This window comes from Elephas maximus, chromosome 4 (assembly GCF_024166365.1).
Source record: "Elephas maximus indicus isolate mEleMax1 chromosome 4, mEleMax1 primary haplotype, whole genome shotgun sequence".
Classification (NCBI taxonomy): Eukaryota; Metazoa; Chordata; class Mammalia; order Proboscidea; family Elephantidae; genus Elephas; species Elephas maximus.
Window position 1 is genome coordinate 107,220,924 of NC_064822.1, and position 15,931 is coordinate 107,236,854.

Sequence of the window (15,931 nt, forward strand, 5' to 3'; positions counted from 1 at the left end):
CTCTCATACACTGCTGGTGGGATTGTAAAATGGTACAACCACTTTGGAAATCCATCTGGCGTTATCTTAAACAGTTAGAAATAGACCTACCATACAACCCAGAAATCCCACTCCTCGGAATATACCCTAAAGATACAAGAGCCTTCACACAAACAGATATATGCACACCCATGTTTATTGCAGCTCTGTTTACAATAGCAAAAAGCTGGAAGCAACCAAGATGTCCATCAACGGACGAATGGGTAAATAAATTGTGGTATATTCACACAATGGAGTACTACGCATCGATAAAGAACCGTGACGAATCTGTGAAACATTTCATAACATGGAGGAATCTGGAAGGCATTATGCTGAGTGAAATGAGTCAGTTGCTAAAGGACAAATATTGTATAAGACCACTATTATAAGATCTTGAGAAATAGAAAAAACGGAGAAGAACACAGACTTATGTGGTTACAAAGGGGGGAGGGAGGGAGGGAGGGAGAGGGCTTTTTATTGACCAATCTGTAGATAAGAACTCAGCTGCTAAGCAAAAGGTTGGCAGTTAAAATCCACCAGCCACTCTTTGGAAACCCTGTGAGGCAGTTCTACTCTGTCCTATTGGGTCACTATGAGTCGGAGCTGACTCAATGGCACCTAACGACAACAGCATAGCCTTTTTCAGTTAACTGCCCCAATTTTTTTGGCATTTTATGTTTGAGGGATGCTTCCTTATTTAAATAAAATCCCTCATGTGTCAGTGGAAGCTTATGTTATCTCATTTATTTCATTGAGTCCTCGACAGCAGCAGGCGTTGAATGAAGAGAATATGTCAGCGCCTTCCCTTCAGTCTTCCTTTCCCAGCCTCACTTCCAGTTTTCATTTCCCAGACATTATTTCTCCTCTGCCTTACCATGGCCACTCGTTGGACTCTCCTTGTTGCTCTGTACTTTTAAAGACAAGTGGTCTATTTGAAGGTGGACCCCTGGCTGAATGTAAACATAGCAAGGCCTTCTGGTTTGTACATTTTAACTCTATTTTATATCCTACTATATCCTACTGTCCTACTTTTTTTCTTTTTGTACTTTAGATGAAGGTTTACAGAACAAACTAGTTTCTCGTTTAACAGTTAGTACACATATTGTTTTATGACATTGGTTAACAACTCCATGCCATGTCAACACTCTCCCTCCTCCTTAGGTTCACTGTTACCAGCTTTCCTGTCCCCTCCTGCCTTCTAGTTCTTGCCCCTGGGCTGGTGCGCCCCTTTAGTCTCATTTTGTTTTATGGGCCTGTCCCATCTTTGGCTGAAGGGTGAACCCCAGGAATGACTTAATTAGTGAGCTAAAAGGATGTCTGGGGGCCATACTCTCAGGGTTTCTCCAGTCTCTGTCAGGCCAGCAAGTCTCATCTTTCTTCTTTAGTTAGAATTTTGTTCTACATTTTTCTCCATCTCTGTCCAGGACCATCTATTGTGATCCTTGTCAGAGCAGTCAGTGGTGGTAGCTGGGCACTGTTTAGTTGTACTGGCCTCAGTCTGGTGGAGGCCGTGGTAGATGTGGTCCATTAGTCCTTTGGACTAATCTTTTCCTTGTATCTTTAGTTTTCTTCATTCTTCCTTGCTCCTGAAGGTGTGAGACCAGTAGAGTGTCCTAGGTGGCCACTCACAGGCTTTTAAGACCCCAGATGCTACTTACCACAGTAGAATGTAGAACATTTTCTTTATAAACTATGTTATGCCAATAGAGCTAGATGTTCCCTGAGCCCATGGTCCCCACAGCTCTCACCCCAGCAGTTTGGTGCCTCAGAGAGTTTGGATGTGTCTATAGAGCTACCATGACCTTGCCTTGTACAAGTTGTGCTGGCTTCCCCAGTACTATGTACTTTTTTACCCTTCCCCAAAGTTACCACTTACCTACTGTGTATTTAGTGTTTTTCCATCCCTACCCCTCCACTCTTTCGTAACAATCAAAGATTGTTTCTTTTTGAGTGTAAACCTTTTCATGAGCTTTTACAGTAATGGTCTCATACAATATTTGTCCTTTTGTGATTGACTTATTTCACTCAGCATAATGCCTGAGTTTCATCCATGCTATGAGATGCCTCACAGATTCATTGTTTTTTATCATTGTGTAATACTCCATTATGTGTATGTAACACAGTTTATCCATTCATCTGTTGTTTCCATCTTTTTGCTATTGGGAACAATGCTGCAATGAACATGGGTTTTCATATGTCTATTCATGTGACGACTCTTATTTCTCTAGGCTACTATCCTACTTTTATATCCTTGCAATTTTTACCTATTGTACCATTTTCTGATTTATGACTCTAAGCACAAAATCTAGAAGTTCTGAATGGAGAGCCACTCCTGAGAGGTCCCTTGAGTTTTCTAGGCTAGTTTGGTAGGGTGATTAGAAACCAGAGATAATTTTTCAGAGCTAGTAAGGAGATACTTTGAAAATTGGTGGCCTTAGCAGAGTAATTAAGACATCAAGGCTGAAAGGTAGTGAAGTCATGGAGTAAAACCAGGACCTCTCATTCTTTGTCTGTGGACATGAAAATTTGATAGCATATTGGAGAACAATTCAGTAACACCTAGGAAAGGTGTACATGCACAGATCTGAAAAACCGAATTGTTTTGGGGTAGGAAAACAGATAAATGAGAACCTATTCAGAAAATAGAATACTGTACAGCCATTACAATGAACAATCTGAAATTACGTTAATCTCAAAAACATAATGTTAAGTCTCAAAAGTAAGTTATAAAAAGATAAATACAGTATAATCCCTCAAACACAGTAAGATACTATATATCGTTTATGGATTCATACATAGTAGAACTCTAAAGACACACTAGAATGATACATACCATCTTCAGGATTGTGGCTGCTTCTGCGGGTGAAGAGGGGAAGCAAATTTGGTAAAAGGTTACCATCTGTTAAATCTGGATGTTAGGTAGGTAGTGTCTTTTATTATTTTCTCTGCTTTTGTATGTTTTCGAAATAAGTTATTTTCTTTATCATGGGAGTTCAGATTGAATGGTTAGGCACTCATTCTGTAAAGCCTTATGAACTTCAGGGTTCCATAGTGCCAGGTGAAATAAGTAAAGAGAAAAGAAATCTCTAATCTCAGTAACATGTCTTCTTCTGTTCCTCTTCCTAGGAATGTTCCTGGCTGATTTAATTGAGAGATATTTTGTTTCCCCAACCCTATTCCGAGTCATCCGATTGGCCCGTATTGGGCGCATCTTGCGTCTGATCAAAGGCGCCAAAGGGATTCGTACCCTGCTCTTTGCCTTAATGATGTCCTTGCCTGCCCTGTTCAACATTGGCCTTCTGCTCTTCCTGGTCATGTTCATTTTCTCCATCTTTGGGATGTCCAATTTTGCATATGTGAAGCATGAGGCCGGCATTGATGACATGTTCAACTTCGAGACATTTGGCAACAGCATGATCTGCCTCTTTCAGATCACCACCTCAGCTGGCTGGGACGGCCTGCTGCTGCCCATCCTGAACCGCCCCCCTGACTGCAGTCTGGATAAGGAGCACCCCGGGAGTGGCTTTAAGGGAGACTGCGGGAACCCCTCCGTGGGCATCTTCTTCTTCGTAAGCTACATCATCATCTCCTTCCTGATTGTTGTGAACATGTACATTGCCATCATCTTGGAGAACTTCAGTGTAGCCACAGAGGAGAGTGCAGACCCTCTGAGTGAGGATGACTTTGAGACCTTTTATGAGATCTGGGAGAAGTTTGACCCCGATGCCACTCAATTCATTGAGTACTACAAGCTGGCGGACTTTGCAGATGCCTTGGAGCACCCTCTCCGTGTGCCCAAGCCCAATACCATCGAGCTCATTGCCATGGATCTGCCAATGGTGAGTGGGGACCGTATCCACTGCTTGGACATCCTTTTTGCCTTCACCAAGCGGGTCCTGGGAGATAGCGGAGAGTTGGACATCCTTCGGCAGCAGATGGAGGAGCGGTTCGTGGCATCCAATCCTTCCAAAGTGTCTTACGAGCCAATCACGACCACACTGAGGCGCAAACAGGAGGAGGTGTCTGCAGTGGTCCTACAGCGCGCCTACCGGGGACATTTAGCCAGGCGAGGCTTCATTTGCAAAAAGACCACATCCAATAAGCTGGAGAATGGAGGCACACACCGGGAGAAAAAAGAAAGCACCCCTTCTACAGCCTCCCTCCCATCCTATGACAGTGTAACTAAACCTGAAAAGGAGAAACAGCAGCGGGCGGAGGAAGGAAGAAGGGAAAGAGCCAAAAGACAAAAAGAGGTCAGAGAATCCAAGTGTTAGAGGAAAGTAAAAATTAAATATTGTACAGATTTAAAACTTGCAAGTGAAAGATTGTTTACAGACTTCCTGAATATTATCAATGCAGAACAGCTGCGGAGACACTTGACCTGAAGACCTATACCAAACGTAGTCTGCTTACCGTGTAACACAGTTGCATCTTGAGCAGTGACCTGCCAAGGGCAAAGGACCCTGCTCCCTGGATTCAAAGATTTTCTAATGCTTGGGCAGGTGGTTACTGCATGTTCCACATCAGTCAATGCAACTTAGGACAAACCTAACAGGATACAAAAACAGAGGAGAGGCTGCCGGGACCACCATATTTCTGTTGCAGCCAAATGGATTTTATTTTTTCATTTTGTTGATTCTCAGAAGCAGAAAGCATCACTTTAAAAGTTTGTTTGTTCATGCAAACTAAATTTGCATTCTTACATTAGTTAAGCTAAGCAGCAAAAAGAAAAAACACACACACTCATATTTAGCCCATGTCATTTAATTGTCAGTTTCTTTGATATAAACCGCATCTTCTCCACATGGGCTTCACATGGTTTGGAGATGGGTGGGGGAAAACAATCAGGTTTCCTCAGGCTGAGGAGGACTTGCTCAGGCCAGTTCCAAACATTGTGCTCATTCAATGCGTAGAAATGATTTGCATGATGGCATGCCGTGATCAGAAGTCATGCATGAGAACCATACACCACAGGACACTACTAATCCTCTCCCCTGCACTGGGTCAGCCTTTGGCCAGGACCTAGCCCTAAACTGTTCACTGTATTTGGAGAAAATGGTAAAAATTTCCATACCCGCTGCAATTCTTTATGAATTCTTAAAAGTCTTTCACACACCTTCTGGGGTGGGAAACAACCAACCAACTAATTGAGAACCACCACCACCAACAGAAAAAAACCCCAACCAACAAGCAGATGGATCCGTTGTGTGTATATGTTTAACAGACATCTCTATAACATACAGCCATTGTTGCACATTTTGAAAGATGAACTATTTAATGCTGCTCTGTGTCCTGTACATGGGGAGACCTCAATCCCAAATGGCTTGTATTAAATAATGTCACTGTAAAACCAAATCCTAGGGCTAAAACAAAACAAAAAGTTCATTTGTATCTTACAATATTTATGATGATTGTTTAGCCTTCATACTGGAGAATTGACACTTATTTGGGGTAGAGATAAAAATGCTATTCAAAGTAGCATGTTATCTCTAGGGGGTAATTTGGGGAACTTAAAACAACCTTTCGTTGGGGGTTAAGGGGTGCTCACTTCATTTAGTATCATGTCCTTTCTGCCTTGCGGCTTTCTCTCGGCTTGGGTCAATACGGAGAGGGGTTCGGATGTTCTGAACTGGCCTCTGTCTTCGCCAGAGGGGCTGTCACAGGCTCATACGCTGCATGATCCCTCTTACCTCCATCTCACTGTTCCACCAAGCAGGGCTTCCCTTACCCGTGGTGGGTGAGGGCAGCAGCACTGGGGCTGTGGCTGTGCTTTCTTTTGTTTATTATTAGAATAAATACTCGCTGGTGGGACCTGAGGTAGAAATGGAACCGCCTCTGAACCAAGCCCACTTGGTTTCTTTACGTCACTGGTTTTCATGAGAAAGTGATCTAATATAAATTCTTCCAGATGTTCCAACTTCCCCGAGCACATTCTCTTTCAGCCAGTTTTGCTATCTGCTTAGCGACCTGCCCATTGTCATTGGAGGGTGGCTTTTGGGGGAGCGTCATATGTCCCATCTCCTGCTTTAGAAAAGACAGTTTTTAGTCCAGGAGTTTCTCATCAGCTGACTAGATTTCAAAGCCAACATACCGCAGTTGGATGTGTCAGGAAGTCTATACAGAGTGTGAGGAGAGATCTTAGCTTGTGAACCAAATGAAAATAAATTCTTCCAGAGTCATAAAATGGAGGGGGTGGGGAAAATAACAACCCATAATCAGACACACCACTCTGCCTTGCAGTAAAAGCGCTTTGGGTGTGATTTCACAGTCCACCTGACTAGTTTTGCATAGAACAAACCACAGCAAGTCAGGAAGCAGAGCTCTCTATCTTGTTGGACCATTACAAACTCTGTCCAGCTCTCTTAAGCCTGCTTCTGGGGCACCATCTGTAGGATTTTCGTACTACACCTGATACCTGATTGGGAAGGCATTTCTTTCGGAGACCCTGCTAGCTGCTAGGATGAATGTATACTTACATGTACAGGCTACATTGTAAACAGCACAAAACAAGCTGACACGTGTGGTTATTTTTAAGAGAATTATAAATACTGTAATATATAATTTTATTTTATTGGCATGCCTTTTTGTAAATACAAATTATTAACTTATTAAATAGGAAATGGCTTCTGGCTTATGCCATTGTCATGTTTATTTTTATTTTTTATACTTTTGTTTCTTCTTAGAACTTAGATGCTGTCAGCCAATGTACATCCCCAAACCAGACAGACAGACAAAAAATTTTTTATTGCTAATGGTCTTTTCCAAAACAACAAAAAATATATATATTTTTGTTCCAATGTGCAATAAATTCTAAGCACTTCTATGCAAGATTTGGCTAAACTTCATAATTGTTCTTAGGTCTTGAGAGGGGCAACAGAGCTATACAATCCCGCTTGGTACACCAAATGCTTGCGCTAGTGATGTCATTAAGCTACTAGAGCATCTTAATGAAGTTTTTTCTGAGAGCTGACCTTTTTCCTCCCCCAGATCCGGATCCCAGCCCAGCAGGTTATCTCCTCAGTAATACATGGGCCTTGGTATCTGACACCATCAGCCAGCTTCATAGGGAAGAAGCCACCTCCACTGTGTTTGAAGTTTCACTTTTTCTTTTTTTTTTTTTTTTACCTTTTCCCACCTTTTCCTTTACCCACTGTCCCTCCACCCACTCACTCACCCACCCACCCTGTTCCACACTTCTTTGGTAGTAAATGACACCATCACCAGCAGTTTACACCCGCAGTTAACAGGCATTGAACTGAAAGAATCAATGATGATGTTTTCATACGTCTTCACTGAGTTGGGTGAGTGGCAACGCTTTGCCAAATATTAACGAAGCCAATCAAAAAGCAGCAGCCACAGTATCACTGCACATATATATATATAGATATATAAATATAAACATTTATTTTTTGTAGCCAGGTCCTTGGTGCAGTATTTATACTCCACAATCCACCTTTAAAAAAGGACAAAAAGCAAAAAGACGTGTGATGCTGTTAATTTAAAATGCAGAGCCAAAGCCACTGAGCAGCAGCTGACATGGTTGCTGGTATGTGGGTGAAAAACACTTATTCCCTCTTCTTTCCTGAACTTCCTTGTTGCTTAGGATGAGGAGACTCCATAATCTAAAGCAGAGAGTGAGAGCAGGAAAAACTCCCTGGGTCAACGTGCCCTCCTCTCACTCCTTCCTAAGTGAGCCGCTTTTGGTATCAGGAGTGGACTGGTGAGAAATAAACAGAAACGCCCAGTCAAAGCCCCTGGAGTGACAGTGCCCAGAGTTCTGTTCTTTTTCGCCGTAACCAATGTAAACCTGTAGAAGAGCAATAGTGAAGATTAGTGTATTAGTGAATGCATGGAGGTCAACGCTGCTCTCAACGAGACGCAATTAAAAAGTACATCACTACTATAAGCCAAAAGGAAACAAAATAAAAATTACCCTTTTTACTGTACAAGGGAAGCCTGTCTTGGTGTGCGTTTGTTGCTTAACAATCCCAATTCTTGAGTTCTGGGTGGGGTCCGGGAATTGGGACCTTAGCACATTCGGGGAAAGGAGAGAATGGAAGGGAGAGAAGTCAGAGGATCTCTGGCAGAGTTCTAGCAGGGAAATAGAGATTGATGAGAAAAGCAAGGTCCTAACCGCCCCAGAACCCCACTCACCCATTGCATGTGGCGTTCCTCCCCCTACAGGGCCAGTGCTCAGAGGCCCCTAAAACCCCTTCCCCCCAGTTCACCTGGCAGAGCTCCCAGAGATTATGTCAGCCAGCCCAGCTGGACTGGCCTGCCTTCTGCCTTCTTCATTAGTACGTCAAGGAAAAAAACTAGCCTAGTGCCCCAAAGCTAGGGCGTGCATCATGCTCCCCAGCCTCCATTCTGCTAGTAACGCAGGGCCTTGCCCTCCATCGCCCCCACAGAACAGACCAGCAGACATGGGCTGGTCGCATTCACATTCTTTCAAGGGAGGGGGTCACCCCTCTCTTTCCCTCTCTCCCTGACCCCCTTTGGGGACATCCCTCTCTAGGCCATGTCTCCTGGTCCAGGAACATTCTCTCAGGAGGATCTTGAAGTGCCCACTCTAGTCCACTCTGGAGAGAGATGGCTGGTAGGTCAGTCCCCATCCTCCTCCCCTCAGCCCCCAGCCTCCAGGCCTGCTGTGGAGGTGAGATTGCCATGGGTTATGACTTCGTGACTTGAGTCCCGGGCATCTTCTGTAATGATACCTCTTTCTTTTCTCAGATGTTGCCCAAAGTTTTGCAAAAAGCTTCGTTCATTTTCAGGTACCCCCACCCTCTAAAGAATCGGCTGCAGCTAGCCAGCCAGGGGGCAGACATCAGGAGAGAAGAGGAAGTCCGGGTTTGGAGGGGCCCGAGGTTTGCACCAGAGCCTGCATTGTTGTTCTGCTCTGTGCTTTCTTGGATTCCCTTTCCAAGGTTACTAGGATTTCCTCCAATAAAAACACTCCTGAGGCACCTGCTGCCCCTGCCCCCCAACTGCTGTTTGCTGTACCTAGAGGCTAAGTGGGGTGGGGTGGGCGGGTGTGCACATGTGGTGTGCGTGCACGTGAAGAATGTATATAGGTAAAGGGGAGCGTGGTCCAGCGGTTCCAGAAAAGGGACAGGACTCCTGTGTTCCATCCCCAGCTCGACTGCTGGCTCGCTGTGTGGCCTTGGGCAAGTCACTTAACCTCTCTGTGCCTCAGTTTCCCCATCTGTAAAATGGGGATAATACTACTGACCTACCTCACAGGGGTGTTGTGAGGCTTTAATTCAATGTTTTGTAAAGCATTTTGAGATACAGAGGCAAAGGCACTAGGGAAGGGCAAAGTATTATTCGAACTTAAGGAAGATGAAATGGTACCATAAATGCTGCTATTCTGAGAGCCATTTTAAACTGCACTGCTCCAACCACCCCCGCTTCTCATCACCAGGACAGCAGGTCGAGAAAATGTCTTTCCTTTCACTTGCTTCTGGGGTTTGTGATTATTCTAGACACTTTATTTTTCCTTGCTGTATCTCCTTCCCTCACCCCCTCGACTTGTTCCCTGTTCCGTTTATGCGGAAATGGCAGAAATGCTTGAGAAATGAGAATGTATAAGTGGGTTGGAAGTTTATAGTCTGAAATTTCAATTTTACTTTGTACTGTACATCTTTTTACTTTAGAATTTGCAATAAAGGGTTACGTCAATCTTGTTTTCAACTCTCCTCTTGGATTGGCCTGTCATTCTGTCATTGCTGTCACACCAGAGCCCCTCAGCCTAGCATGGACAGGGAGTAGAGCACTCCTACCTAGCAGGACCCCATGGTTCCTCCTGTCTTCCCCCAGGGGACAGTTTAAGCAGAGTCTTTGTGAGGGCTCACCCAGGCCCAGCCACTCAGAAGCAATGGAGAAGGTTCGGGGCTCCCAGTAGACCTGCAGGAGGCCTTGCCTGAGTGGGGAGAGCACCTTGAAGGCAGCCCCAGGAAGTGGGTGCACCCTAGCTGTGCTGCCCCTCTCCCCCACACTCCAGCAGGGCCTCAGAGTAAACTGAATGGAGGAGCTGCAAATTTTGTTACGGTCCCCATCATTTTTCCCAAGTTGCCTTACACAGACCATTCCTTCTGGAGCTCAAACTTTCCGGTTGAATTAAAAACCTGACTATGCCACTGACTAGTTGTGGCCAGAGTTCCTTTATGTGTAATGGAGATAATACCTCCCTTCCTGGGTTTTGAAGATTATATCAAATAATGTATGTAACTGGTTATCGGAGGGCCAGGCACACAATGAGGGCACAATAAATGATAGCTCTAAGTAGAAGAAGAACTGCAAAATAAGAAGGAACTAAAGCTGACAAGAATTGGGAGTGCCTACCTCCCACACCCGTAAACTGGCACCAAGCCCCTCCTCATCCACTGCCCGCCCAACTGGACCTTTCCAACGAGCAGACATACCGATTGCTCCCTCCTTTGCTTATTTCCTAACTTTTATGTTACGTCAAAGGCAGCACTCCATCAGGATATGCTCCCGTTTTACAGCTAGGGGCACTGAGGCCCAGGCTGATGGGGCCTAGGCCCCAGGTGCTCTAAGCCCAGAAGCCACTTTGTTTCCCACGGTCCGTGCGCCTCGGGAGTGGTGGGCGGGCTGGGGCAGCCAGGCCGCGCCCCGTCGCCGTCGCTGCCGCCGCCCGTGATCCACAGCGTGAGCAGAATGAGCAGCGCCCCGGTGCCCAGAGCCCCCACGAATCCGGTGAGGAGGCCGAGCACCAGCGGCCCGGCCCAGCCGGTGGGGCTCCGCTCGTACGGGGGCTGCGGCAGTCGCTCCACGATCAGCTCCAGCTTGTCCCAGTTGAGCTCGGGGACCGAGGCGCGGCGGGAGCGCGGGGCCGGGGGCCCTGGGGCGGCGGCTGGGGCGGCGGCGCCTGACGGCGGCAGGTAGCGCTCCCCGAACTTGCGCAGCTGCAGCGTCGCCTGCTGGTGGAGGCTCTTGCCCAGCTCCCGGGCCACGTCCGGCCGGCCACTGCGCCGCAGGGCCCGGGCCACGCGGTCCCAAGACAGGGACGGGGCCTCGGCAGCCAGCCAGTCCGCCAGCGCCTCCCGGCAGCCGTCCGAGACCTCCTCGGGCTCTGCTGGCTGGCCCGCCGAGTCCTCCTCCACCTGCCGCCGCCGCCGCCGCCGACCCCGCGACTCCGACGACTCCATGGGCTCCAGCCGGTCGGCCCGCGCCAGCCGGTCCTCAGACAGTCTGGCCAGCTCGGCCTCAACGTCAGGCTCAGGAGCCTCCAGGAGTGACCGGAAATGGCCGCACTCCTCCGGGGTCAGCAACTCCGCCAGGCGGACGGCTGCGTGAGGGCCCATGGCGTCCTCGGCCCCCGCAGGACCAGGCACCCAGCCCCACAACGCCAGGACCAGAGCCAGAGCCAGAGCCCGCGATGCCATCACCAGCGGTGACTGGGGACCCACGGACTGTAGGGGGAGGGGCTCCGAACACCCAGGGCCTGAATGGGGGAGGGGGGGATTGTGGGGCGAAGGTTTCCAACATTCAGGGATTGAAACAGAGGATGGGATTCCCAGGATACAGAGAGGGAGAGATTTTAACACTCAGGGACTGGGGGAAAGGGGCCTCCCAACAATAAACACTGAGGTGGTTTTCAACATGTGGGAATTGTGGGAGGAGGGCATCCCAAGACCCAAGAACAGAAGAGACCAGATTTTCCAATACCCAGAGATTGGATGGGAACTCAGCCCACCCAAGGAGGCTAAGATTCTGGGACCCTATACTGAAACACCTGCCTGCTGTCCCATAGTGCCTCATCTCTCCTAATTCACCCCCTTTCTGCCCCCCCAACCCACCAGCAGCCCTAGACTTTGCTCTCCACTATCTCCAATTCCTAATTGTTACCCATGAAGTATCTCTAAAACCTACCAAGTATCTATAGACTGCGTTATTTCCCTTCTTCCTACACTTGCCTAATCCAAACCGGCATCCTCTTTTGACTGGATAAGGTAATCCCTCCTCCAATCCTCTCCCACACACTGGGGCCCCACTTACCTAAACTTTCATTTCCCCAAGCAAGCTTGGGTCTGGCTCTCTCCTTTGGACCTTGGCTTGCACTCTGCTCTGCCTGGGTCACTCCTGCTGTCAAATCCCAGCTGGCAGTCTCTGGGAAGCCCTCCCTGACTCCTGCACACACCCCTTACTCATGTCTCCTTTAGGTAGCCCTCCTATCTGCTCCCCATGGCACACTGCAGCTCTGCCTGTTTACTCTGTCCGCTTCATGAGACTGCAAGGGCCATCCGTCATTCCCATAGTAACTAGTGCATAATAGGTGTTCAGTAAAGATTTGTTGAATCCATGTGTGACTGTATAAATTCTTAACCTACAATTCAGACCTTGTCCACAGCCACCCCCTTTCTTTCATGACCCTCCCCCCAGGCTTCACAGTGGAGCCCCAGCTCTTAACAGGGTATGGAAGGCCCTTGTGGTCCAGTCCCAGCTGACTCCCCCAGTCTCTTCTCCCCACCCCTGCCCTAACTTTACTCTTGTTAACAAATTACTGCTGTGGCAGGGCCCCACACATCCGGTGCAGTTTCCAGCCTCCATAGCTTTGCGGAACGTTTTCCTGAAACCCCATCACCACCATCACAGCAAGGTGGGGTCTTTTCCGAGCATTCTTAAAATAGCCTGTGCATCCTCCACCAGGACACTTACCTGGAAATTCATTATTCTTTGTCTTCTGTGTATCAGATACTGTGCAAGATGTGGGAATATAAAGATGAATTTGACATAGTCCGCTCCCCCCAACCATTTCTTTACCCTCAGTCCCATGCAGTGTCTGCACAGAGTTGTTTCCATCAAGACGATTCTGACTCGTGGTGACCCCAGGTGTGCAGAGTAGAACTGTGCTCCATAGAGTTTTCAAGGCTATGACCTTTCAGAAGCAGATATCCAGGCAAACCAGAGGAACAGGATTGGGAGTCTGGGCCTCCAAGGGCCTAGAGGGTAGGGGTTGCTGAGCCCTGGGGCAATGCCATGGAGCCCCCACATCCAGGCACACCCACAACTGTTTCTCTTGGAGGAACCACTCACTTTGCAGGGTCTCTCCATGTCCTTGTTCTGCCTCCTGAAAGCCTGTGGTACGCCCTCAACAGGAAGTCTGGGTGCACTGCTCCCCCTGAGCTCTTGTGCATTTTCAAGGATTTTGCTTAGAGCATTCAGGAACGCAGGAAGTTGTGGGTCCTAACCTCTCTCACAGGCATCTCCCACAGTGCTTTTTCAGCAAGAGGTTCCTTCCTTGTTTTCTCAGTCTCTCGGTTTATGATGTGCTGCCATGGATAGTTTGGGGATTGACAGATGGTGGCAGACAAAGGATTCCATGTGACCTTAAAGAGTGGAACTCAGCTGTCTCCACACCCTGTTCTCTGCCCACTTTCCCTCCACCCCAGAAGGGATACAAGCATGACCCTGGCTCTATTCAACAGGGGCTGCTGCCCAGTTTCTGGATGAACCTTCCTCTTCAGTGCCCTTTCCTCCAGGCATTCATTGGTGTGTTCATTCACTCACTCAATAAACATATGAGCCCTTCCTTGCCCCTCCAACTACAGGGCTCTGGGGACACATTGAGTCTGCCCCAGTTCTAACCCTCTGACAGCTCAGAATTGCAGGAGGGCCCTCCCTATCCAGGGGCTTTCCAGAGCTCAAGAGTGTGGCTTTTCACTCTGTACCCTCAGTGCCCAGCACCTGGTAGGCACTCACTCTGGCAGCGAACTACAGGACCCCCGTAATGACTTTTTGCTGAAGGAACAGAAACACCCACAGAATCACACCCTTGGCCCCAGCAGACCTGGATGCCCAAGCATTCCCCCAAGAGCTCCCCACATCCACGGGCCCCAAGAAATTCTCTGGAAACCACATGTCATTGTTTTAATACTGTGTAATACTTTCTTTTAAAATACAGTCTCTTCTGAGGTAGACAGACCGCAACTGCAGAGCATCGTCAGACAGGAGATAAATATGTCCATGTACAACACACAGCAAAATGAGGTAGAAATGGTTACAGCTGGAGGAGGGGACCCCAACCCCAATCTGGGTAGAGGAAGGAGAGGGACAACTTGCCAAGTCTGCCCCTCCCCCACACCTTGCCCCTAGATTCTTTGGTATACCCCCCCGCCAACACTGCCAGAGCTGGACCTGCCCTTCCCCTCTCTGCCCCAGTGTCCATGAGGTAGATGCCAGTTGACTGGGGGCTGTCTCCTTGTGCAAAGTTCCCCAAGCCTGGGAAACAGGAAGAGCCCAGTACAGGACACTGTGGGGACCCAGGGTCTCGGTTAGTGAGCTCCTCCTACACCCAGAGCTGCCTGCCTCTTGAAGGGAAGGCTGGGATCCCAGCCCACTTCCTTGTGGCTCTCCACCCACCCCACCCCCATACACAGACACACACCTGAGAGAACCTCCTCACTCCCTGCTCCCTCCAAGGGTCATTCACAGCCAAGACCCTGCAGCCCGTTTCGGACGCACCAGAGGCCTGCAATGTTGGCCTCAAGGAGAGGAAGGCCAGAAAGATACCAAGGTGAAAAGGGAAAAAAATAGAGCAGCTTTCCTCCAAGCATTCCTAGGCCAGCAAGGCCCTCAGCACCTTGGCACCTGAAATGTCCCCCATGGACACTCTCCCAGCCAGGGGTGGGAGGTGACACAGAGACTCTGCGGGAGCTGCAGGGGCAGGCAGGGAACAGGAAGTGAGGCTGGGGTGGGAGAAAAGGAGGGAGGAATAAGGGGGTGTCCTGCCCTTTGGACCAAAGCTCAAGAGTTGTGGAACTGGCTCCCTGAGGGGTGGGGACAAACTGCTAAAGCCCCCTCAAGGGAAAAGTTGAGGAGTATGGTTCTCGGAAGGAAGGGCCTCCAAGCCTGGGCTTCTGGTGGAAAGCTTGGGTGGTCCTGAGAATAAGCCCTGAAATCAGGGAAAAACAGCCTGCCCATCTCCTTCACCCTCTCCCAGTCTGTGGAATGCCATACCTAGGGCTCTAGGGGAATAGGGGAGGCCCACTTTCCTAGGGAACCTTCTCCTGTGGGGCTGCTCACCCCTCCTCAGAGCCTCTCCCAGCAAACAGTAGACAAAGAAGTTTGGGTCTGTGGTTGATTTTGTGCCCAACAGGACTTGTGACCAGACTCTCTTCCCTCCAGAGAAATCCTCTCAGCATAAGTTATAAAGAACCTCTGCCAAGTCAGGGGCTGGATGAGACACCTCTCTGGGGACTCTGCCGGGGTCACCCTCCCACTTGGGTCCTCCCAGCCAGGGCAGGGCCCTCCATTCCCCTTCTTTCTGGGCCTAGGGCAGGAAGTGGGCAAGAGCATCCCCAACTCTGGATAATGCTTCACAGGAAAACACTGGGCTGAAGGGTGGGGCCCAGCGGGGAGAGCAGCAGGAAGGGAGTAAGACTTAACCTCCTTTCTCAAATCCAGCACCCCAATCCCCGACACCCCTGCCTAAAACCTTGGACCTGGGGAGGAAGCCCTAGAAATACATTCCACTTCTGTCCCAGGGATGGCAGGGGTTTGAGTGCAGCCCCTGGGTCTTCCTCTCCCCTTCCCCACAAGTCTCACTTTCTGAGTCTTCTGGGAGAATATGCTCCCCTGTGAGGGGGAGGAACATACAGGAGAGCAGCGAAAATCTAACATTCTTTCTGAGGTCAGTTTCTTCCTGAGTTGTCAAAAAAAAAAGAAAAACAGCAAATTCTACACATCTTACAAAAATAATAGGCCTAAAATATTAAACAAGCTACATTTCTGGGACTTCCCATCAAAAGCAAACAAAAAACCCTTCTTTGGGTGTTTTTTTTTTTTTTTTTTTTTTCATTTTTGCTTGACCGCCCGCCCCCCCTCCCCCCGCCCAGACCCAAAGTTTCAGCTGAGTGAGGGATAAGGGGGTGGAGGGAACTCCCTACCCCCT

At 48.5% G+C, this 15,931-nt stretch overlaps 2 protein-coding genes across 7 annotated transcripts in view; one reads left to right on the forward strand and one right to left on the reverse strand.

Annotated features, from left to right (window-relative positions):
- The window catches only part of SCN8A (sodium voltage-gated channel alpha subunit 8), a 232,298-nt gene extending 224,856 nt beyond the window's left edge, over positions 1-7,442 (forward strand). For all 6 annotated transcript variants that reach the window (XM_049883169.1, XM_049883171.1, XM_049883166.1 and 3 more), the window contains one exon: positions 3,145-7,442. In XM_049883169.1, the coding sequence (XP_049739126.1) occupies positions 3,145-4,292 (1,148 nt within the window). In that variant the 3' untranslated portion in view covers positions 4,293-7,442. The remainder of the gene's footprint in view (positions 1-3,144) is intronic.
- A 2,986-nt stretch (positions 7,443-10,428) lies between these two features.
- On the reverse strand, positions 10,429-11,688 carry TMDD1 (transmembrane and death domain 1). Its single transcript, XM_049881542.1, has one exon. It carries the CDS (start codon positions 11,421-11,423, stop codon positions 10,524-10,526), a length of 900 nt encoding a protein of 299 aa, XP_049737499.1. The 5' UTR covers positions 11,424-11,688; the 3' UTR covers positions 10,429-10,523.
- Positions 11,689-15,931: the final 4,243 nt, after the last annotated feature.

Excerpts from the sequence above, each read along its gene's own strand:
- TMDD1 (XM_049881542.1), bottom strand. The coding sequence starts at position 11,423 with ATGGCATCGCGGGCTCTGGCTCTGGCTCTGGTCCTGGCGTTGTGGGGC.